General features: G+C 36.5%; 1 protein-coding gene across 5 annotated transcripts; it reads right to left on the bottom strand.

The window, feature by feature from the left end:
• Nucleotides 1–235: 235 nt before the first annotated feature.
• On the bottom strand, nt 236–23,188 carry LOC112054581 (uncharacterized). 5 transcript variants are annotated; one of them, XM_052890025.1, is made up of 9 exons: nt 23,053–23,188; nt 20,021–20,131; nt 16,782–16,880; nt 12,359–12,490; nt 11,420–11,494; nt 10,167–10,243; nt 8,440–8,536; nt 2,273–2,432; nt 236–1,271 (listed from the first exon to the last, which is right to left on the bottom strand). In XM_052890025.1, exons 2-8 carry the CDS (start codon nt 20,090–20,092, stop codon nt 2,295–2,297), a joined length of 690 nt encoding a protein of 229 aa, XP_052745985.1. In that variant the 5' UTR covers nt 20,093–20,131; nt 23,053–23,188; the 3' UTR covers nt 236–1,271; nt 2,273–2,294. The 5 variants fall into 5 exon arrangements, 4 of the variants coding, with proteins under 4 accessions (XP_052745985.1, XP_052745983.1, XP_052745984.1 ...); XM_052890023.1 differs by having other exon boundaries at nt 237–1,271; nt 20,021–20,195; XM_052890024.1 differs by having other exon boundaries at nt 237–1,271; nt 20,021–20,173.
• Nucleotides 23,189–24,198: the final 1,010 nt, after the last annotated feature.

The raw sequence follows: 24,198 nt of genomic DNA, 5'->3' as shown, positions 1-24,198 counted from the left end.
ATCTATTTACAAAAGAAATATTATTTAATTGAAAATATTAATTTTAGAACACATGTTCCTTGAACATTTTTAATTAATTTTCGGTAAAAAATGCTAAACTTTTGGGGAATACTCCCGAGCACCCTGTATATTGTAAGTGTATATTTTTGGATTTGTATGAGGGTTGCTTAATGCTTTTCCATTGGTTGTGCTAAGTTAGAGAACAATTTGTGCTATGCTTTTAAGTAAAATCATCTATCGGCAAAATGCCGTCATAATATAGGATTAGATTTTTGAAGTAAAACTTCTTGACTTGGGTTTTTGGGAGGTTACGAAAAGTGTAATCGTGCGAGGTTTATATGAAGCGTGCATCAACATTAGTGACAGTTATTTTAAACTACCAGTAGATGGCGTTCGTAGAGAACTTCGAAACAAACCCTTTTTGTACACGTCAATAACCTGTTGCGATGTAGTTATGCTTGAGGATCATAGATGGCGTTTTGTTTTTTATTTTTGAAAAGAAGTTTTACTTCATAAGTGCACACTAATTTTTAATCAAAAATACAATAAATTTCAAATTACAGTAATAAATAAAATAAAAATGTTTAATGAGAAATATTTTATTTTACAATTTTTGTATATTTAAAAGTATTCATATAAATTCTACTAATAAAAGCTATAGTCTACTATAGTTAGATACTAATACATAGCATTAGCATAAGGGCTCGTAAAAACTGCGTGAAAATTTGTATTTGTTTGGTATAATAAATTACTTTTTTTTAAAAGATTATTTTGTTTTATTACTAAACATAAAAAAATATTAGATATTAAAAAAATATTTTTTAAAAAATAAATATATAATTCAATGAAAATACTTTACAAATTTTTTTTAACAAATCGGCACTGAGCATTTTTCTTTCGTTTTGAAGAGTTTTCGTTAAAAGTAAAAATACACCACACCAATTATAATAATTTCCAATTTATTTCTCTTACAAAAAGTACTAGGGATATTTATTTTTTGAATTTGTATTTACATCATGTATGGTGTTATGGTTATAATTAAAGTAGAAAACTTATAGACATAGTTAGTTAAGTAACTTAAAGTTACGAAGGTCCGAGAAGAGTATACAACGCGGGCAGGTATTTTTAATTAAAGCACTATTTTCACGTCTTCTCAACCCAGCCGAGCCTGCCTCGGCCCAGCACTACCATGAGCACGTCTTCGGTCACAGGTTCGATGCTCGGCGAGACACGCGCCCGCCACGCACGAGGTCTCTCTGCTGATGAAATTGCTATAAAAATGTACATTTTTAGTGAGAAAGAATATAGTCGGAAGCAGTCTTTCATCATCATCATCATCATATCAGCCGATGGACGTCCACTGCAGGACATAGGCCTTTTGTAGGGACTTCCAAACATCACGATACTGAGCCGCCTGCATCCAGCGAATGTCTGCGACTCGCTTGATGTCGTCAGTCCACCTGATGGGGGGTCGGCCAACACTGCGCTTACTAGTGCGGGGTCGCCATTCCAGCACTTTGGGACCCCAGCATCCATCGGCTCATCGAACTATGTGCCCCGTCCATTGCCACTTCAGCTTCGCAACTCGTTGAGCTATGTCGGTGACTTTGGTTCTTCTGCGGATCTCCTCATTTCTGATTCGATCACGCAGAGATACTCCTAACATAGCTCGTTCCATCGCCCGCTGTGTGACTCTGAGCCTTCTTATATAATATCAAATAAGCAATCTTTATGACGTTTCAATGGATGATGACTAGGTTTGAATATATTAATTTTTATGATACATTCGGGTAAATAAGGTCAATGTTAACTAATTTATACATAAAAAGCAAAGATTGACTGGATATTTGCAAAATAAATAAGATTATAAAATTTATACAGCTTCCTTACATTAAATGTGACATTTTTTAATAAATGAACTATAAACATAAACGCACAAATAACAAAGATATTAGTAATTTTGTTTAAACGCCCATACAAATCTAACGATCATTAATTGCCTACGACGTCATTAGTTCGTACCATTTTGTATGGGGCGTTTGTCAGGGATCCGCGGCAGCGCCGCAAATCTGACCCTTTAAATCCCTGTAGCTCCGAAAGTAATGATCGCAGATACCTTGTTGCTTTTACAAAATTGCTTTACTATTAGCGTACTCTTAATTTATATACAATTTAAAAAACTGTCATCATCCCTAATGATTACACAAGCGAAACTTCGGGTCACAATAAGTTTTTTTATTTTTATTTTTGCTCAAAAGTTCGGTAAACTTACCGCCAGAGCGGCGCTGCGAGCGCTAGGTGTAAGAGCGAGACGCACTGAGCGCTCTCCGCAGGAGTGAGCAGAGCGACAATAGCACGTGGGACGATGCGAGCGCGACGTATATCACTGTCTCGTAACGATACAACCACGTCACTATCGCTTGATGACATCCCTGAAATAGTGCAGACGCTATTGATAGGGTTGCCAGATCGCCGAAATTAAAAGCCGGACAGTAAAATCAGTTTTTTTTTTTATTTTTTTATTCTTTACAAGTTAGCCCTTGACTACAATCTCACCTGATGGTAAGTGATGATGCAGTCTAAGTTGGAAGCGGGCTAACTTGTTAGGAGGATGATGAAAATCCACACTCCTTTCGGTTTCTACATGGCATCGTGCCGGAACGCTAAATCGCTTGGCAGTACGTCTTTGCCGGTAGGGTGGTAACTATCCACGGCCGAAGCCTCCCCCGCGAGACCTGGAAAAATTAAGAAAATCTCAATCTGCCCAGCCGGGAATCGAACTCAGGACCTCCGTCTTGTAAATAGTCTGTAAATAGGAGTCGTCTATCGCGGGTAGTTCAGTTCGGACGTGCATTATGCTATTTGACCGCTGCCCCAATCTATAAGCTATGGCGGGGCAAGTAATCATCAATGAATTCTTGACTTTTATTCAAAATAAAATAGATGTTTTAGACGAATTGAGTATAGTGCAGATCTGTGCCAGTAACTTCTCTGATGCGGAAATAGAAGCTGGAAAGAGTGTGTTATATAACAAGTGTGGTGACAATGTACGCAATATTCACAGAAAAGGCGACGACAAAAAGAAGAAAAATATTAAGGACGTAATCAAGCTATTGAAGGAAGTAGACCCTGACGCGCAGCCTACCTTCGTTGCGAGAGATTTAAACCGGTTACCTCCGATTTCGTTTGACTACGTTGACGTCACTCGACTGTTAAAAGACATGTCGGCTATGAAGACAGAGTTCACCCATTATCAAACAAAGATGAGTGCTGAACTCGTTGAACTGCGCAACTCCATTGACAACCGTAAGCTTAGGAGCACTGAGGACAGTACCGTACAAACAACTCCTGTACACCAAAAACCGCTACCGCTTGTGCCTGAGGCTCACGTGAAGCCAACATGTCCGAGCCCAACTACAGTGACAGCTGAGACGGTATTTACACCGACGTACCGCGATATTGTTCACAAAGCGACACGACCGCGGCGCGCGAATCTCACCCGTATGCAAGATACGCCGACGGTTGCAAATATTAGGCCTTGCGACAACGCTATAAAGCCGATACCTACAATTGATGAACGCGATGATGACTTCATATTGGTTAAGAATAAGAAACAGAGATTTAAAAAGAATAATCTGCGTGGTACCTTGGAAACCACTGGGAGGATACAAGTAGTAGAATCTCAGTGTTTTATTTATGTTTCCAGGCTTGTAAAATCCGCTACTGTTTCTGATGTTATCGCACATATTACAGACCGGGGTGAACAATGCAATAAAGTTGAGCTGCTCACACAGTTTAAGGAGACGAACTTTAACTCGTTTAAAGTGACAATACCTACTAGTAAATTAGATTCCTTTTTGGATCCTAACTTCTGGCCATCAGGGTTTGTATATCGCAGGTACCGTGAACGTAAATTTCCCGTAGGCATTAATAAACTTACAAATGGATAGTGCAACTATACACACAATAACTATAGCTACGTTTAATTGCCGTTCTATTAAGAGGTCTGCCGAACAAATAAGAAGTATGTCCGAAAGTCTAGATATCTTGGCACTACAAGAGACGTGGCTTCTTCCACACGACTTAGGTTTCGTGAATGAACTCAGTCAAGACTTTACTTGTTTCGCCAAGTCAGCGGTCGACACTTCAGCAGGAATACTAAAAGGGCGACCGTACGGAGGTCTTGCACTGCTGTGGCGTAAGTCATTATTTCCAAACGTGTCTATCATAAACTGCACTGAAGACAGATTAGCGGCCGTGCAAATTGATCTGGGCGGGCGCTATATTCTAGTGATGAGCGTTTACCTACCTTACGATGATGGAAGCGAAGACTGTCTAACGGATTTTATAAGTACCTTGGGAAGTATCGAAGCCACAATTAGTGACAATGACGTCGAGGCGGTCTACGTACTGGGCGACTTCAACGCACATCCCGGGACTCGTTTCGGTAACGAGCTCTTTGCGTTTTGCAGAGACCACTCACTTGTGTGTGTGGATACAGAATTATTACCTCCAGACACGTTCACATATGTGAATGACGCCAACGGATCCAGGAGATGGTTGGACCACTGCCTCGTGACGGCGGCTGCTCAAACAACAGTGATCTCAGCGAGAGTGGACCTTGGAGTGTATTGGTCTGACCATTTTCCTCTAATGATAAATTGTCAATTAAATATACTCCCTAGGAAAATTACGAGTCAGACGGAAAATAACCTAATGTCAGGTATCTACTGGGGTAAAAGAGACGCCCGTGAAATTAGTTTATATAATGTGAATTGTTGTGATAAATTACGTGATACCAATATCTCTAGTCATTATTTTAAGTGTGAAGAATGCAATTTCGATAATTTTAAAATTTGTTATACACATCTGTATCTGTTAGACGAATACTACGATAACTTTGTAAAAGTCTTACAGGATTGTTCCAAAATGAGTGTTAGTCGCGATGTTCCGGTAAGACATAAAAAAGTTTTGGGGTGGAACCACCACGTGCGTGAGAGCCACCAACATGCAAGATATTACTATAAGTGTTGGCTATGGTATGGAAAACCGCAGTCTGGGGAAGTATATATCAATATGACAGAGAGTCGCAAAATTTTCAAGTCTAAATTAAAGTGGTGTCAGAATAATGAAGAACAAATTTTGATGGATATTTTGGCATCTCATCAAGCAGATAAAAATTTCGCACATTTTTGGAAAACTACTAAACGTCTTGACTACAAAACTAAGTTACCCGTGAGTGTAGAGAACGTTCACGATTCCCAGTCGATAGCAGATTTATTTTCAAACCATTTTAAAATAAAACCGTTACCTGTCCATGCAGATTGTGCTCGTAAAGACTGCACTATTGTTAATAATAATAAAACTGTCGATGGACATTTCTATCGATATACACGTAACGACGTAGCCAAAGTGGTTTTAAAAATGACAAGGGGCAAATCCCCTGGATTTGACGGCCTCAGCCTGGAGCACATCTTGTATGCTGGTGATCAAGGTTTTGATGTCCTGGCGGAATTCTTTTCTTTTTGGGTAAACTCAGGGTATTTACCAAAAAACCTCATGAAAACCGTGGTGGTTCCTGTCCCCAAAAACAAAACCGGTGACCTCTCTAGCCTCAAAAACTACAGACCGATTTCATTAGGAACTATTGTTGGAAAAATACTGGAGAGATTGATATATTCTGATGTAAATCAGAATATAAAGATTGATGATGCACAGTTTGGTTTTCGTCCCGGTCTTTCGACAGATTCTGCGATTTTTAGCCTCAAGTCAACGGTCAGCTACTATACAAATAGAGACACATCAATCTATGCATGTTTTTTGGATCTTAGCCGAGCTTTTGACCTGGTTAACTATCAGTTACTATGGCAAAAACTTATTAGGTCCAACGTACCGAAGAAAACCGTAGATTTGTTGAGATACTGGTACGAGAACCAAACAAATGTTGTGAAATGGGGCGACGCTACCTCTAATAATTTCAGATTAGAGTGTGGCGTGCGTCAAGGTGGGCTGACATCTCCGGACCTTTTTAGTCTGTATGTCAATGACCTGATTGAGGAACTCAGAAGTGCTAAAGTAGGCTGTCACATAGGCACAACATGTGTAAATAACTTAAGTTATGCTGATGATATGGTACTTCTGAGTCCCTCAATCAGGGGACTTAGACACTTGCTGAACATCTGTGAACGGTATGCGAGGGATCACGGTCTTAAGTATAATGTCAAGAAAACACAGATATTGGTATTTCGGGCAGGTAAAGGTCCGGAAAATGTGCCTTCAGTGCTTCTAGATGGAACTCCTATAGAAAGGGTGAACAAATTCAGGTACTTGGGGCATATTTTAACTGAGGATTTGCGCGATAATGACGACATCGAGCGTGAACGCAGGGCTTTGGCTGTTCGGTGTAACATGCTCGCTCGCCGGTTTGCGAGGTGCAGTCCCGAAGCGAAGCTGACGTTGTTCAGAGCATACTGTCAATGCTTTTACACCAGTCAGCTTTGGGTTAATTGCACCTCAAGGGCACGTAGCAGCATCAGAGTGCAGTATAATAACGCATACCGCATTCTGATGAGACTGCCCAAGTACTGTAGCGCATCGGGTATGTTTGCCGACGCCAAAATACAAGACTATTTTGCGATCGTCAGATCGCGAATTGCGGCTTTTTGGGCCCGTATCCGGAATTCTCGTAATGAAATCCTCAGTGTATGCTCTGAGTGCCCTGAAAACCCTATCTTAAAGTATTGGCTTACCGTGCATCGCGATAGGAACAAGAAATGAAAAAAAAATGTTTGCTTTCATAGAGAAATGATATATTGTAAATACCTAATTAATTAATATTTATATTATTAGGTACTTTATTATAAATTTATTATTTAATTATTGTTTCTATATTATCTGTGTATTTTAAATGGGTGTATAACCTGAAATAAAGAATTATTATTATTATTATTATTATTATTAAATATACCACTGCACCACGGAGGCCGTCACACACACAGTTTGGTCTGACATTTGGGTAAATAGGCCGGACATCCTACATTATTGAGGATTTTGTGTACATCTGTATTAATTGGGACAATTTTTGGAGATTACTCCTTAAGAATCGAATTTTCATATATAGCCCCCGGTATGAAAACAAATGGGCAGTAAAATTCGATGACAGCGTTACGTTTTTTGTGTGCAACCTATTCTGCGCACCTTTCACTTTTCAGGCGTCAGTATTAAGACGTACATAGTTGCTTCGAGGCAACATACACTATTCAGACAGACGATCTGAAAACTACATTCGTACGTCGGAGCTGACACAATTTTTTTTTTATGTAAAATCAAAATTCAAAATTCATTTATTTCAAGTAGGCTCAGTTTACAAGCACTTTTGACACGTCAGTTGACTATTTGTAAAGATTCTACCACCGGTTCGGAAGGCAGGTTCTGCTGAGAAGATACCGGCAAGAAACTCAACAGTTGCTCTTTTGAAAAAGTCATACAGTATTATAATTTACAATTGATAACAATTACAATTTCTTATAGTTTTATTTCCTGTGTGAAGGTGGAAGCTGATCCAATGGCCTCCAAGCACCTCTATCGTTAAGGAACTCATCAATAGTGTAGTAACCTCGACTAAGTAAATGTTTTTTAACACAATGCTTAAAGTTGCATTGGCAGGTCCATCACAGTCTTGGGGATCTTGTCAAACAGTCATGATTTTTAATTTACTGTAAATTTTATTCTCACACACATTCGTCATTCGTTCAAATAATATCTCGCTTCGCTCTAAATACAAAGACTAACAAAAGCCGTTTCGCTCTAAATACAAAGACTAAAAAAGGACGTTTATTTTAGCCGAATACGGAATATAAAAACCTAACTATGTCCGACTTTTTCCGTACACCTGGCGACCCTAGCTATAGAGAAGTGAGTTTGCATAATATGAGAACCACACTGTTAACAGATTTGGGCTCAGAAAAGCATGTTGACTATGATTCTGGATATATTTATTTTATTAATGGAGATAATACTTAAATAGGCTAAACTTATTATAAAAATAAAATATAAGGAAATATCATTATAACCACAACTACAAAATTAAAATAACTCAAAATTAAAACTAATACCTAAAAATACTTGATGATTGATTCTGGATGTATTTTTTGATGTGACAACGTCTTATAATTCGATGAAGCCAGATACAAACTCAAAAAAGTATGACGTCATGTGTCGTTCCTTCGATAAAGGGTTGCCAACTTTTTTTACAAGAAATAAAATATATTCAGGTCTATGAAGATTATTAAACAGTATTTTAGAAAAATAAACAGTATTTTATTTATTTATTGTGTTAAATACGCTACTTGGAATTTTCTTTTGAAAAACGCAACGTGTCACGTTCAACTATCGTCAGTAAACCCTCTTTACAGACAACCGATTTTTTTTTATAATTACCGTGGTATAAACTTTATCGAGTGTGCAGTTTGTGGGAAACGCCTCCGCGCCGCAACACGACCACGGTGTGGTGGGTGAAGCACCTTCCGCAGAAGTTCTGAAAATTATTACAGTTTTATTATGCAACTAGCTGACGCCGCGCGGTTTAACCCGCGTGGTTCTCGTTCCCGTAGGAATATGGGGATAATGTATAGCCTTCCTCGATAAATGGGCTATCTAACACTGAAGGAATTTTTCAAATCGGACCAGTAGTTCCTGAGATTAGCGCGTTCAATCAAACAAACAAACAAACAAACGAACTCTTCAGCTTTATAATATTAGTATAGATACACACACAGGCATACACCTCTATTCTAATGAGATGGTAATTATTTACAACTCATATTCGGCTCACTGCTAAGCTCGAGTCTTCTCTCAGAATTAGAGAATTAGGCCAATAGTCCACCACGCTGGCTCAATGCGGATTGGCAGACTTTACACACGGAGAGAATTAAGAAAATTCTCTGGTATGCAGGTTTCCTCACGATGTTTTTCCTTTAACGTTTGAGACACGTGATATTTAGTTTCTTAAAATGCACTAAAAGTTGGAGGTGCATGCCCCGGACCGGATTCGTACCCACAGATGGTAATAACAGAAAAGAAAACCTGGCTGATTTTGTTGTGCCCTCAACTCGGAGGCTACTCTTTTAATTTATTTATTATTTTTTTTCTTAATTTATTTTGTACCAATATTAGTAACACACAAAAGTAAAAAGAAAAACAGTGGACAAGGAAACACTTATCTCTATAAGAGATCTCTGCCAGTGACCCTTGGCAGTGGGAGAGATATTAAACAAAAGAAATGGATAGGTACAACAGAAAAAAAGTGAGGAAACATATTATACTTAATACATAAATAATAAAAGTAAATAATATTAAATACATTAAAAATAACACTAATAAATAAATTGAAATAAATATATAAATTATAACAGTACATATCAATACTATATATAAATAATAACTAAATAAATACATATATACATACATACATATAATATAACGATCTATGATGATAAAGAAAGATAGTGTTCATGAAGTCGATGTTTGAAGGTATCAACTGATGGGTTTTTTTTGAAAATGGTATCTGGTAGTGAGTTCCACAGACAGTGTTCCCTACTCTCCAAAATATTTATCCCTAAAGTTGGTGTCAAAAACCCCCAAAAACGCCTTAATTATTGAGTTGTCCCCCTAAAAAATATAAATTCATAATAATTTAGAAATAATATGCTGTCATATGTTTCAAAAGTCTATATTTAATACAGACAAAATACTACGTCTTTATCTGAAGATTCAGATTTTTTGAAATCATACATGTTGACAATGAATAAATTTACCAATTTTTTTTATTCGATGAAAATTGCCTCCAATTGCCTCAGAGTGGTTGTAGAATAACGTATGTCGTTATAAGTCGCTAGGCCAAGAAAGAAATATTAAAATTATCATCAATTTAAAAATATTAAAGAGTCAAAAAATCCTTGAAAATACCCCTAAAAATTTCAGACCCCTAAAAAAATCCCATTTCACTTATTTGCCCCCTAAATCTGGGGGGAAAACCCCTAAGTTGGGAACCCTGTCCACAGACGCGCTGCGATAACTGAAAAAGATTTAGCACAAAAAACGGTGTTATACGGAGGCACAGATAGAGATTTTAATTTTACACACGAACGCACCGGTCACGGTTTTACCTGTTAGTGTGTTCACAGCACTGTAGTGAGAGTCGGAGTGCGTGGCTTGTATGGCTATTGGGCTCCTGTAGTCCTTTCTGTAAATACATCAAAAGGTGGGCTGATGAAGCAAGCAACTCGAGACTCATATTTGAATGCCTGTACAAGGCGTATTTATTCTATGACAAGTTATGATGATGATGATGGATGATGATGATTATGATGATGATGATGAGGAAATCCGCAGGACCAAAGTCACCGACAATAATAATAATAATCGTTTATTTATTAGTAATATACAGTTTTAACAAATAGGGGCTGAAACCTCCTTGTAAGTATATAATAACCCGTGTCCTCGCTCTTCTATAACAGAGGTATTACAATTACTAAAATAACAAATAGTTTTTTCTTAACAATTACTCACAGTTATCACAAATGTGTGTGCGTGCGTGTGATGTGTGTGCGCATGCGAGTGTGTGAATGAATGTGTGTGTGCGTGTGGAAGTGCGTATGCAAGCGAGTGTAATGGTGTATTAAAATTACGTCTACGTCAATTTGAGTGATTCTGTTTCTTCATAACTTTTTGTTTTTAGCCAGTTTGTAAGTCTAATTTTTATTTCGTTCGACATAGCCGAACGATTCGCTAAACTGAAATGTCAAGTCAATGGGCGGGGCACTTAGTTCGAAAAGCCGATGGTTGGGTCCCAAGGTGCTGGATTCGCGACTGGAAAGTTCATAATTAATCGACCCTCCATTATGTGGGCAGATGATAAGCGGATTATAGGGGGCCGCTCGAACCTAGCGACTCATAGTTGGATGTCTGTACAAGGCGTATGTTTTTTTTATTCTATGACAAAGTTAGCCCTTGACTGCGGTTTCCCCTGATGATGATGATTATGATGGTGATGATGTTGATGATGAAGATGAAGATGAAGATGATGATGATGATGATGATGATGATGTTAATGATTATGATGGTGATGATGTTGATGATGAAGATGAAGATGAAGATGATGATGATGATGATGATGATGATGTTAATGATGATGATGATGATGATGATGATGATGAAGATGAAGATGATGTTGATGATGAAGATGAAGATGATGATGATGATGATGATGATGATGATGATTATGATGATGATGATGATGATGATGATGATGATGATGATGATGATGATGATGATTATGATGATGATGATGATGATGATGATGATGATGATGATGATGATGATGATGATGACGATGATGATGATGAGTTGATATACTGACCTCCAGTAAGTTAGAAGAGACGTAGTACATGACAGCACACTCCAATAACAAAAGGAGTATCACCAGGGTGGCGTACTGAAAACATTTGCATTTTACATATTATATTGCTTTCAAATTAATTAATAACTAACCTAACCTAAAGAACTCTCAATCGGGCCAGCCGGGGATCGAACTCAGGACCTCCGTCTTATAAATACACTGCGCCACGTGTGTGGAGCATTGTGCCAGCTTATCGGCCTATCCTCTCTTCTATCCTAATCATTCTGAGAGGAGACTCATACTCAATAATGAGCCGAATATGGGTTGCTATTGATGGTAAATGTACATTTTTTACGTATAGATATTGTTTTCCATAATAGTAACCATTCCTTATTAGATATTGTCTTACATTATTATTTTTATTATTACGAATCAACCCATATTCGGCTCACTGCTTAGCTCGAGTCTCCTCTCAGAATGAGGGGGGTTAGGCCAATAGTCCACCACGCTGGCGCAATAAGGATTGGCAGACTACACACGCAGAGAATTGAGAAAATTTTCAGATATAACCAGTTTCCTCACGATGTTTTCCTTCACCGTTTGAGACACGTGATATTTAATTTCTTAAAATGCACACAACTGAAAAGTTATAGGTGCATGTCCGGACCGGATTCGAACCTACGCCCTCCGGAATCAGAGGCAGAAGTCATATCCACTGGGCATTAACGGCTCGTAATTTTCCTTTCCTTTTTAATGTTTTCCATAATCTATACTAATATTATAAAGCTGAAGAGTTTCTTTGGTTGAACGCGCTAATATCAGGAACTACTGGTCCGATTTGAAAAATTCTTTCAGTGTTAGATAGCCCATTTATTGAGGAAGGCTATAGGCTATATTTTATTCTCGTATTCTTACGGGAACGGGAACTACGCGGGTGAAACCGTGTCTACTAGTAATTACCATAAAAAGCAGAAACTGTGATCCCACGATGGCTCCATACAGGCCCATGAATGATACGAAGAAGAAGAATACTGCCAGCACGGCCAGTCCCACGCCCAGCGGTGGGGATAACGCTTCCTCGGGCAGCAAAGCCTGCACACAATATGGCCTATTATTACCCGTCTCTGCGCTAAACCGCGGACGGACGGACATGACGAAACTATAAGGGTTCCTTGTGGACTACGGAACAAAATAGTAGATTGTTATACAAGGGGCTAAAGAAACCCATTTTAAACGAGGTATTTTTAGCCGCCTAAATAGAAACCGAGTTTATAATGGGTTTAGCTCCGCGTGTTACACTCTGCTTTTCACTACGATTGCGAGAAAATAAAATAACTCGGTACAGTATTCAATGTTTTATTTTATTTGATAATCAAAATGTAGGTACAAAATGCTACAACTTTGGATGTTTCGGGGAGATGCTTTTACCCGGTAACTTAACTTCCGACTACAGTGAAGTTGAATAATGAGTATGAGGGGTTAACATAATTGTTTAAAAAACACCATGCGTAAGAATGCACTTGTCGTTCTTTTCTCAATTTTTTCGTAAGTAGGTGTTTAATTTGTAAGTCTTTTTTTAACCCATCTCCAAATTAGGGTCACCATTCTCACTAGATGAAGATAATTAATGTTAACAATTAATGTTGCGAAACATGTAAATTACGGTCACAAATTCACAATGAATTTATTTAAAAATATCAAGTTATTAGATTATTCACGACAATAATTGTTTTTAAATTCTCGCCCTTTAATTTTATTTTCTTTATTAATATATTTTTTTCCCATGAAGAAAAGGCAGAGGTATTACACCGTACACCCTTGTCGTCAAATCTCGCTCTATAAATTCGCAACTCAATAAAAATCAAATAAAAAAAAAAAATAACCGCATTCCACAGACAAGAACGCTGCATTTTATTCCAATTCCAAGTTTTATTTGTATCAAACAGTCAGGCCCTTACCTCTGGCTCAATCGCTCGATGCGCGGATATAACCAAAAGAAGAAGAAGAAGGGCCTTACCGGATGATTCTATTTACGAATAAAACCTCCTTCGTTATAAAATGGGCTAGTACTTGACTAGTACTCGTAACAGACAATAATTAAAAAAACAAAATTACTTTAGCCCCTAGAGGCTAATATACTTGTTTAGCCCCGCTGTTTGTTGCATGTTTTTGAGCAAGAGTAGTGAAAAATGTGTTTATTTATTACTATCTGTTATCGCCGCGTTGCAACGACTTGCGGTACGGACGGCTTCAGTGTGCTCGTGGCGTTCGAGCCGTCCACATCTCTTGTTGTGTAATTCTTTATGGGTTACTTGGGATAGTCGGGGAGAGTGACTTGAGTGGAAAAGGGGAGTGTTTGTTAACAGTCAAAGGTACCCTACACACATAACGTTCACAAGTGCGTGACTTCACTCAAGGTCATTCTCTGCCATGCTAGGGTCTTATTTTGGTTACAGTTTGATTTGTTAATTAAGTTGTCCGGACAAATGTTTTGAATCATAACCTTTGTTCGACATTAGTTTTCTTATTTTTGTAATCACATTTGAGTCAGCTAAAATATCTTTGACTATTTAGACTATGGACCTGCTTCGCACCCAAATTCACCAACAAAAACGTCTGTGGTTTTTTGAGAGGGACGAGGTTACTCACTTTCACTCTCACGTCGAAAATATTTAACACCAAATATATTCTATATAATTACAACTATAAATTTGACTCGCAATACATACACGCGTAATTGTTACACAGACTATCCACAGAATATATACATACAATATTCGATTACTTGATCGATTTTTTGCTGTTCCGTCAAAAGAATCGATTCTTTTTAGAAATTGTTTTTATTACAAATTTGATAAAATTAAGGAAGAAATACCTACAAATGGAACTTTACTCCATCTTTTACTAAACTACAAGTTTTTAGCCGTTTTTTATGCCATTCAACTACTCAAACCGGCATTTTTAGGGAGCTCTTTACATGACGAAAACGATTACAACAATGAAAATCGATTCTAAAGCAACAGTAAACGCGTTAGATCATTGATTTTTGATCTTTGCCAGAGGGGTAACAATTGGTGAGACAGGTCCTGTTATTAATGGTCGAAGATTACTATGTAGAAAAGTTTATTAGGACAAGATTGTAGTATGTAGGTACCTACTCAATATATATATATGAATTGTAGTTTCTACGTTAACAAACGCCTATAAGTATTTAGATTCAGTGGAACAGTCGGTATGTCACGGAGCGGTACGGATTTCACTCGTAACCTATTTTTACTAAGACTAGCTTTTATTGAACTTGCACTGTTAACGTATTTAACACTCTGCTATATCTACCTCGTTACAATTACCCATTGCCACTTCAGCTTCGCGACTCGTTGAGCTATGTCGGTGACTTTGGCTTTAATTCTTCTGCGGATCTCCTCATTTCTGATTCGATCACTCAGAGATCCTAACAGCTCGTTCCATCGCCCGCTGTGTAACTTTGAACTGAGCCTTCTTATAATGCCCATAGCAACAATGATAATTCTAAACTATAGATCGGTTACATCCCTACAATATCACCGCTAAAAGTGATCTGAATAATAGGCTACACTACTGAGCGCACACATGCACAATTTTGTCTTTAATTACATTATTTATTTATGTATATTAGGGTTAGGGTTTTTTTTGTTTGTCATAGCTATCATAGCAATAACCTCTCTCTCTTGATTCCTATACAGTCAGAACAAGTAATTTCATATAGTTTTATAGGTTAAAAATTAACTGTTAGGGCTATTACGTGTCATTTAAAAAAGTAGAACCGATTACATACACGATACCTCGAGCTACTGAACAATGAAAGCTTGATTATTGTTTGAATAATTGACTGCATGCGAGGCCATACACGGAGTTATGTTACAAATTATCTGTAAATACTATAGTGGGGTGCGTGGCCTAGTTTGGTGGTAGTGCTGGTAGAGTTCATAGCTTACGTAGGAATATAATAGTGGAAGGACTTTGGAAAAGTAGGCATAGAAATAAATACGTTTTTACGAATTACAGTATAGATCAGCTAATTATATAAGTTACTAGCGGACTTCTGTGTACTTGTGTGTTCAAGAAGTGTAAAATCAATCAAATAAAAAATCACAAATCATTTATTTCAAGTAAGCTCAGTTTACAAGCACTTTGAGACGTCAGTTGTCTATTTGTAAAGATTCTACCACCGGTTCGGAAGGCAGGTTCTGCTGAGAAGAGACCGGCAAGAAACTCAACAGTTGCTCTTTTTAAAAAATCCTAGAGTATTATAATTTACAATTGATGACAACATTACAATTTCAGTTTTACTTTTTGTGTGAAGGTGGAAGCTGATCCAATGGCCTCCAAGCGCTTTTATCTTTAAGGAATTCATCAATGTTGTAGTAACCTCGACTAAGCAAATGTTTTTAACACATGCATTGCAAAAACTAATATACATAAATAAATAATGGAATTAAAGACAAAATTATGCATGTGCTCTCAGTTTTGTAGCCTATTATTCGGTTCACTTTTCGCTGTGATTTTGTAGGGACGTAACCGATCTAAAGTATAAAGTTATCATTGTTACAAATACTCAAACTCGGCACTTCAATAAAACGACTATGTAAAAAGTGGTCTAAAAAAAGACGAAACAAGAAAATATTTCTAATAGAAATTGGGAAATTGGGAAAAGAATGGGTACTAAAATCATCATGGTAGAGCCGTGGTCGCACCCATTAAATACCTACCGTGTACATATGTTTAATAGAGGTTTTCCCTGCATAATCACAGTGCTTTAGCATATGCATGTTTAAACATGTTTGATGAAAATCGGTTGAGCCGTTTAAAAGTTGTGAGGGGTGAAATTGGGGAAGAATAACCGAATGTCTGCAAATATACTCGAGTGGGGTCTCAAATGAAAGCGCAGTGAAAGAGAATATTGATAACTTGATCGAGAGTGTGATTAATAATTTCACGACATCCGGGGGCTTTTCATAATTTTCAATTGCACCGTGCGGGTGCCGGGTCCATCGCGTGGTAGACAGAAGAACTCCGAGCAAAGTACTTGTGACTACTGGATGTAGGGTTAAGGAATTCCTTGTCGATCGATCAACACTCCCCGTTCTCTGCTCGTGTTGTTCTCCCTGCCTAGCCGAATTTGGTAAGATCCCATTAGAGCAGCTTTGGATACTCGTTCTAACAAAGAACTGCACTTCTAGAGATTTTGCTGGTAATCCTCTCGCACCTACTTCTACGGCGTACAGACTAACTACATAGCCATTTTTAGTTAGTTCATTTGTTAGATCATAATATTTATTCACTTTTATACTTCGGAATGTTAGTCTTTAGTATGGAAAATATTCACGTAAAATTCTGTAATTACCTTCAATGTAGGGTTTCCAAACATTTTGACGGCGTTGGCGAATGAAGTGGGCGACGCTGTCAGCCATAGGCTAAAGCCGAACACGGTGATGCAGACAAACTGTAAACAATAATTTAATATAGGTACTTTTTACCAGACTACAAGAAGGGTTATGTTTATCGCGCGTATCTTGTATGTATGTCGTTATCAACCCTTATACGGCTCACTGCTGAGCTCGAGTCTCCTCTCAGAATGAGAGGGTTTAGGCCAATAGTCCACCACGCTGGCCCAATGCGGATTGGCAGACTTCACACACGCAGAGAATCAAGAAATTTTCTGGTGTGCAGGTTTCCTCACGATGTTTTCCTTCACCGTTTGAGACACGTGATATTTAATTTCTTAAAATGCACACAACTGAAAAGTTGGAGGTGCATGGACCCCGGACCGGATTCGAACCCACACCCTCCGGAATCGGAGGCAGAGGTCATTTCCACTGGGCTATCACAGCTCTGTATGTATGTATGTATGTAATATATGTATGTATGTATGTAATATTCTTTATTACCTCATATCTTCCAAACCACTGAACGGATTTACGTAATTAGGATATCGTTAGATTTGTCTCAATAACCCAAGTGTTGATAGATAGGTGAAACTAAAAAAAAAATAACAAGACGACTTTGAAACGCTATACACTCGAGGTAAATTTTTTTTTTCTAATATTGCAATATGGGTATCAAATTCAAGAACTTTTTGTGAGGATTCTAAATGGTATATCATGGCAATGTTTAAAAAAAAACTACAATAGAAAAACGTTATTTATTAGTTGTCTATACAAAATACGCGAGGCGGATGACTATAGGTGCGAGCAGGTTTGTGAAGTGAAGTTATAAAATAGACTAAATTAAATATATTAATTATAAAAATCGGCTAAGTGCGAGTCGGATTCGCCCACCGAACGTTCCGTAGATTTTTTTGAATATTTGCTTAACCTTGGTTGGACGTATAAATTATCGTACTTTGTGATAAACATAAAATAAATCCGAAATTAACCTTCTATCGTAACTAAAAAGTGTGAAATAAATAAATTACTTAAACAAATAAAAAACCCGACTGCATAAAGTATAAAAAAACTGAAAAGAAAAAAAATAAGCTCAGTCCAGAAGTGTAGGAAGCAATTAGAAAACAGTCGGGACCTTAGATATTGGATAGAATGAATTTCTTCTACATTATTTAATAGGATAAATCTCTGCGCTAAACCACGGACGGACGGACAGACATGACGAAACTATAAGGGTTCCTTGTGGACTACGGAACCCTAAAAATAGGGAGTTTAAATTAAACTAATCTAATCTCGCTTTTACAATGACCTTGTACGTACTTAACGTTCAAGGTAAGTAATGTTTGGCAGACTTGAAGGACGGCTGGTACTTTTATTACCAACTAGCCGACGCATCACGGTTTCACCCGCGTAGTTCTCGTTCCCATGGAAATAAGGAAATAAAATATGGTCTATGATACTTACATGTAAAGTGGCTTTCTAGTAGTAATAGAATTTTTTTAAATCGGTTATGTTATTACCCCTACAACCTCTCATTATCATCACCATTAAGAATCTTTAATAGTCCGCTCACTCTTGAGCACGAGTCTCCTCTCAGAATCAGAGTGGTTAGGCTAGGCTAGGTTCCGATTTCACAGACGGAGATAATTAAAAATAGGAAAATTCTCTTAATTTCCTCACTATGTTTTTCCTTCACCGTTTGAGACTCGTTAACGTGATATTTAATTTCTTAAAATGCATGCACACAACTGAAAAGTTGGAGGTGCATGCCCCGGACCGGATTCGAACTCACACCCTCCGGAATCGAAGGCACAGGTCCATATCCACTGGGCTATCGCGGCTCTAATTATATTAACATGGATTAATTGGTATGTTTGTGTGTGACCTTGAAATGAATTGTATTCCACATTAAACAAACCTTCAGTATTATATAACATTACAGTGTTAAAAGCATTCAAATAAAGTTCTAGGTCATTTATAAATTTAAGGTCTTGACGTATTACGTACCTACCTATCTACAGGTACTCGGACTCGGAAGTATTTCCGCGGTAAATTATAACTCTGGGGTTATCTATACTAATATTTATTTATTTATTTATTTATTTATTTATTTATTTATTTATTTATTTATTTATTTATTTATTTATTTATTTATTTATTTATTTAGAACGCCAACAATGACAGCAGAAAACATTATATATAAGTGAGTTACAAAATTCTTGAACTACTGCAGCCATCTTTTACAGGCATTCACAACACTGCAGAGTCCGGTTAAAAACTTAAAGTAAAAGATTAACCTACAATCTAAAATAATTTACCAAAAAATTTATAATAATAAAAAATAATTAAAATGTCAAAATCAAGAAGGTTTACAATATTAATTAAAATGTCAAAATCAAGAAAGTTTACAATACTAATTAAAGTGTCAAAATCAAATAATTGAGTTTAAGAAAGGGATGTCATTAATTAATACATAAGCTAAAGTTAAAATTTAAAATAAATGTCACTTTAAGTTAAAAAATATATATATATAAAAATAAACAATAATACAATTAATTAATAAAAATAATAATAATATTTACAGAAATGATGTCAATTTCCTTTTAAAACTAAACAAGGTTAAACCTGAAAAAGGTGATACCTGAAAGATATCAATATCATGGCGGGTCAGACTGTTGTATCCGTTAATAAACCGATTTATTGGAGAATTCCTGCCTAGGTTACTATGTGAGAAGTGAGGTATAAAAGTTATCGGTAGGGGTCGTCTTGGATTTCGTCGCTGTGTATTAAGGTTTACCTCATACAACAGGTCCGGAGAATCTATTGAGCTATTGACTATTTTGTATAAGGTAACAAGATCCGCTACACGCCTACGTTTATCAAGGGATTGCATTTTATAGTGGTGCAATCTTGTTTTGTAATCTGCTCTGTATTGAGAAGTGGGATCCTTGAAAGCGAGATACCTGGTAAAGGAACGCTGTATACGCTCAATTCTTTCCGTATGTGTTTTATAGTGCGGGTTCCATGCCGAGACTGCATACTCTAGAATACTTCGAATCAAAGCGTAATATTATAAAGCTGAAGAGTTTGTTTGTTCGTTTGTTTGTTCGTTCGTTCGTTCGTTCGTCCGTTCGTTCGTTCGTATTTTATCTCATAGGCACAGAAACTTCGCTGGTGTAACCGAAGGGTGTCAACTTACCATGGCGACAAAGTTGCAGAAAATCAAAATGGCCGCCGCCGTTCTTGATGTTGCACTCGTCTTTCCATTCATTTTATCTAACCAATTATTTGGTATGCAAATTACTTACTACTATGTTTTTTTTATTTAAATGAGCATAATTATCAATAACATCTAACAGTAATTGTTACAAAATCTAAATATCACCCACCAACCAATGATAATTTTATACTATAGATCGGTTACGTCCCTACAAAATCACCGCAAAAAGTGATCCGAATAATAGGCTACAAAACTGAGCGCACACATGCACAATTTTGTCTTTAGTTCCATTATTTATTTATGTATTTATGAACACAGAACTCAACATTATAGACAATATTTAGGTATTATTTGTATAAATAACGTTCGTTGTTGACCACAACTAACATTGAAATGAGGAAATTTCCTCTTTTGAGCGCCTCATTTTTCATGACCTAGTAACACACATCTAATAGTATTTAACGTCATTGCCTCCAACCCAAATTGGAACAACGTGGTGGGTTAAGCTCCAGATCCTGTCTACTCTATGGCAGTTAAAATCATCGATCGTAGAACGTTAGATGGGTCTCAAAGCGTCGCGGACTTGTCATTGGTTTCTCACATTGAGTCATCACTCGTAACACGTTTCTCTTTATTCATGTTGTGGCTTGTGTTTTTACACTTCCAACATGAGCACGAAGGCATAATTACGGGACTAAAATGAAAAAAAAAACAATAAATATTTTTTTAATTCCACGTCCACTCACAGCATGCGCTTGTTACGTACTAAGATAAGACGTGCGTGCACGTCTTTGAGTGACATAAAATTTAGTATGGAGGGGCCCATCTAACGATTTATATCGATGGTAAAAATAGGCTGGACAGCCTTCTGTGTGTTCTACTTACAAACTTACAATGTAAATGATAAGTACAACACAATGGTAAACCCTCTAAATAATAAACGGTGTCCATTGTTCCCTTGGGAAACACGCGCGGTCTTTGCATATTTTATTGAAGGAATGCGGAAAATTGGACAATTATGTTAGCTATTACCTATTCCATTTGCTTCTATAAATAAATAGGTAAGTAGATATTTAAAATCGTTGGTCATTCACACTAGAAACAGTCTGAAATTATTACGATAAAGATGGTCCAAAATTGTATGGAGCCAACGATCAGTCATTGTACCCTGGCGTAAATAAAAAAAAATAGTTTTTTCAATTATTTTTGATTATAAAAATCTACGAATTTACTTTAATTCTTTCGAAATAATATTTATTCTCTCCTAAGAAATGCAACACTAATATTGGCGGATTGATGACGTTTTTAATGCAGTAGCCGATTTGACGTTTGCTGTCAATTTTCATGTCATAGTTGCTGTATGGGCGCCATCTTGATAAAACACAAAAAGTTAGTTTTTAATTTTATTTATTACTTTTTATTTAGTTACATTTATTCACTTTAATAAATTTTAATAAGAATTTTATGAATTTTAATAATACGGGCTACAAGAGTGGATCTGAATAGACCATCTCCTTTCTTTTTTAATGAAACTCCTTATCCGCGGATCTAATCATTATATTATCAGTATCTGGTAAAAGCCAGGGCCAGGCGAGAGACAGTTTGGCTAGAGCAAAGCAGTAATAATTGTTAGATCATTTAAATAAAAAAAAAATTAACCGACTTCAAAATCACAAAAAAAAACTAAAAAGCGAAAAATAGCATCGTATATGCGTTCTGGATCACTTTGAAGGCGGTGCCAAGCCAGTGACGTAATTAAAGCCGTTTCTGAAAGAATCATGGGAAAGAACTGTATTTGAATTAGTTTAGTTTATGATTTAATCGGCTTTAGTTAATGAGAAATGGCCTGTACTGTGGCTTGGCAGCGCCACAGTATGGGCAATTTCGTTATTTTCATTTTAACACAAAATTACTGAACCGATTTTCATGAAAATTAAATGGGACCAATCTGGAAGTACACTCTTTCAAACAAAAAAGAATTTTTAAAATTGCTTAAGAAATGACGAAGACAGTCATCATCATCATCATTATCAACCCATATTCGGCTCACTGCTGAGCTCGAGTCTCCTCTCAGAATGAGAGGGGTTAGGCCAATAGTGCACCACGCTGGCAGACTTCACACACGCAGAGAATTGAGAAAATTCTCAGGTATGCAGGTTTCCTCACGATGTTTTCCTTCACCGTTTGAGACAAGTGATATTTAATTTCTTACTAACTTGCTATTTAATTTCTTTCTATTTCTTCTAATGCACACAACTGAAAAGTTGGAGGTGCATGCCCTGGTGCAGATTCGAACTCACACCTTCCGGAATTCGAGGCAGAGGTCATATCCACGGTTTTCAAACATAAAAAAAAAATAAAAAAGTCGCGTTGAATTGAGAACTTCCCCCTTTTTTTTGAAGTCGGTTAATAAAAAAGGCCTCCCTCCTTACAGGAGAGAAGATATGGAGCTAAAGCCCACCACGCTGCTGTTCTTCGTAATTTAAACCATGTTACCAGCTGAGAACAAGTAAGCCTTTAAAAAAATCCATCTTATTTCTTTAGTTTTTGTAAACATTTTTTAAAATATTTAAAACACAAGACGCCATTTCTTGAATAACATTGAAAGTTATTGATGCGACGCTTCGTGTCGTAATGATTCGAAAATGTATTCGTTTTTTAATTTAGTATTTGGAGCGGTTACGACACCTTGCGCTCTATCTGTTTAATCTGTGTTAACACCGCTATTTATAAGTGGGGTTTATTAAAAAAAAAAACTGTGCTATCAGAAAAATTATATATCTATTATTAGGAGTTGAAAAAAATTTAGAAAACTTATGTAGATTTAAACAATTACTTACTATTATTTTTATTAAATAAATAAAAAAATGTACAATAACGGGTTTTTTTAAGTAATTTAATTTCAATAAATTTTTTAATCTATATTTCTAAGAAAAGTAAATGAATAAATTTTAGTTGTTATTAAATGATTACCAATTAAATTACTATTAGATTACCAAACTCTAAATTACCTATCTATAATTTAACATCTAAAATCGAACCCTAATTTATTTTTCATTTTTTTTTAATAGTTTTAATATCACGAAAAATTGTTATGCTACGAAAACCGTTACAGACAAAACACCGCGCGATACGTCTGCATCAGCTGGCTTTACAGCGCTTACTGAATATGAATTCAGAATTACAGAAAAGTTGAAACTGAATATCAATTGCTATATTGGTCACGCGAAGTTTATTGTACTTACTGACGACTGCTTATTTTTCATTCCCTTGGGAATACGGATATAAAATTATAACATATTTTAAGGAACCAGTTGGGTAATTTAATAAAAATTAACGACATACAAATAATTTATTTACACAATGTACCTACATTGTAATAAGAATTTAAACAAAATCAAAGATATTGGATAGAAGCAGCCGTTACTTTGCGGAAGTTCATCATGATTATACAGGAAGAAAATTTTTTTAGTGCGGATATTTTTATATTTTGTACATAAACAAAATTTAATGAACACGTATTTTTTCTTTTTTTTTTTAACTCAAAAATAACAAAATTATCGTTAGCTAAAGTTATTTACTTTTGAACAGAATTTTAGGGTCACCCTATTGTGCGTTTATTTTATTTTCGTTTGATACCTAAAGGACGTCACCAGATCACTTTTAAGCTGAATATATCTTGTTTAGTAATAATATGTACATTATTTTGTTATTTTAGAGACATAAATTAAAAAAAAAATACATAAAATGTATCGAACTGTTTGTAGATTTATATTCTATTAATGATACAGAACCACGAAAAAAAATATCCGCACTAAAGACCGAATCACCCTGTATAATGATTTATTTATTTTGCTATCATCCGCGAAAAGTCGACGAACCCATGCGACAACGTCACCCAGGTCCGACAAAATACTCAACGGTTTCGGGGTGATACGTACGTAGAGAGTATTTTGTTGTGTTTAGTTTGATGATAGCAAAATAAATAAATCATTATAAAATCAAAGTGTTATCGCCATTTAGTGTTGGCAATAGTAGTCTGTGACGGATATGACGTCGCTCGATCTCGTGTTGGCTTCAGTGTGCTCGTGGCGTTCGAGCCGTCCACATCTCTTGTTGTGTAATTCTTTATGAGTTACTTAGGATAGGCGGGGAGA

The sequence above is a fragment of the Bicyclus anynana genome, chromosome 26 (genome assembly GCF_947172395.1).
Source record: "Bicyclus anynana chromosome 26, ilBicAnyn1.1, whole genome shotgun sequence".
In the NCBI taxonomy this organism is placed as follows: domain Eukaryota; kingdom Metazoa; phylum Arthropoda; class Insecta; order Lepidoptera; family Nymphalidae; genus Bicyclus; species Bicyclus anynana.
The sequence above is the reverse complement of the archived record's forward strand: the minus strand, read 5'-3'. Positions and strand labels throughout refer to the sequence as shown.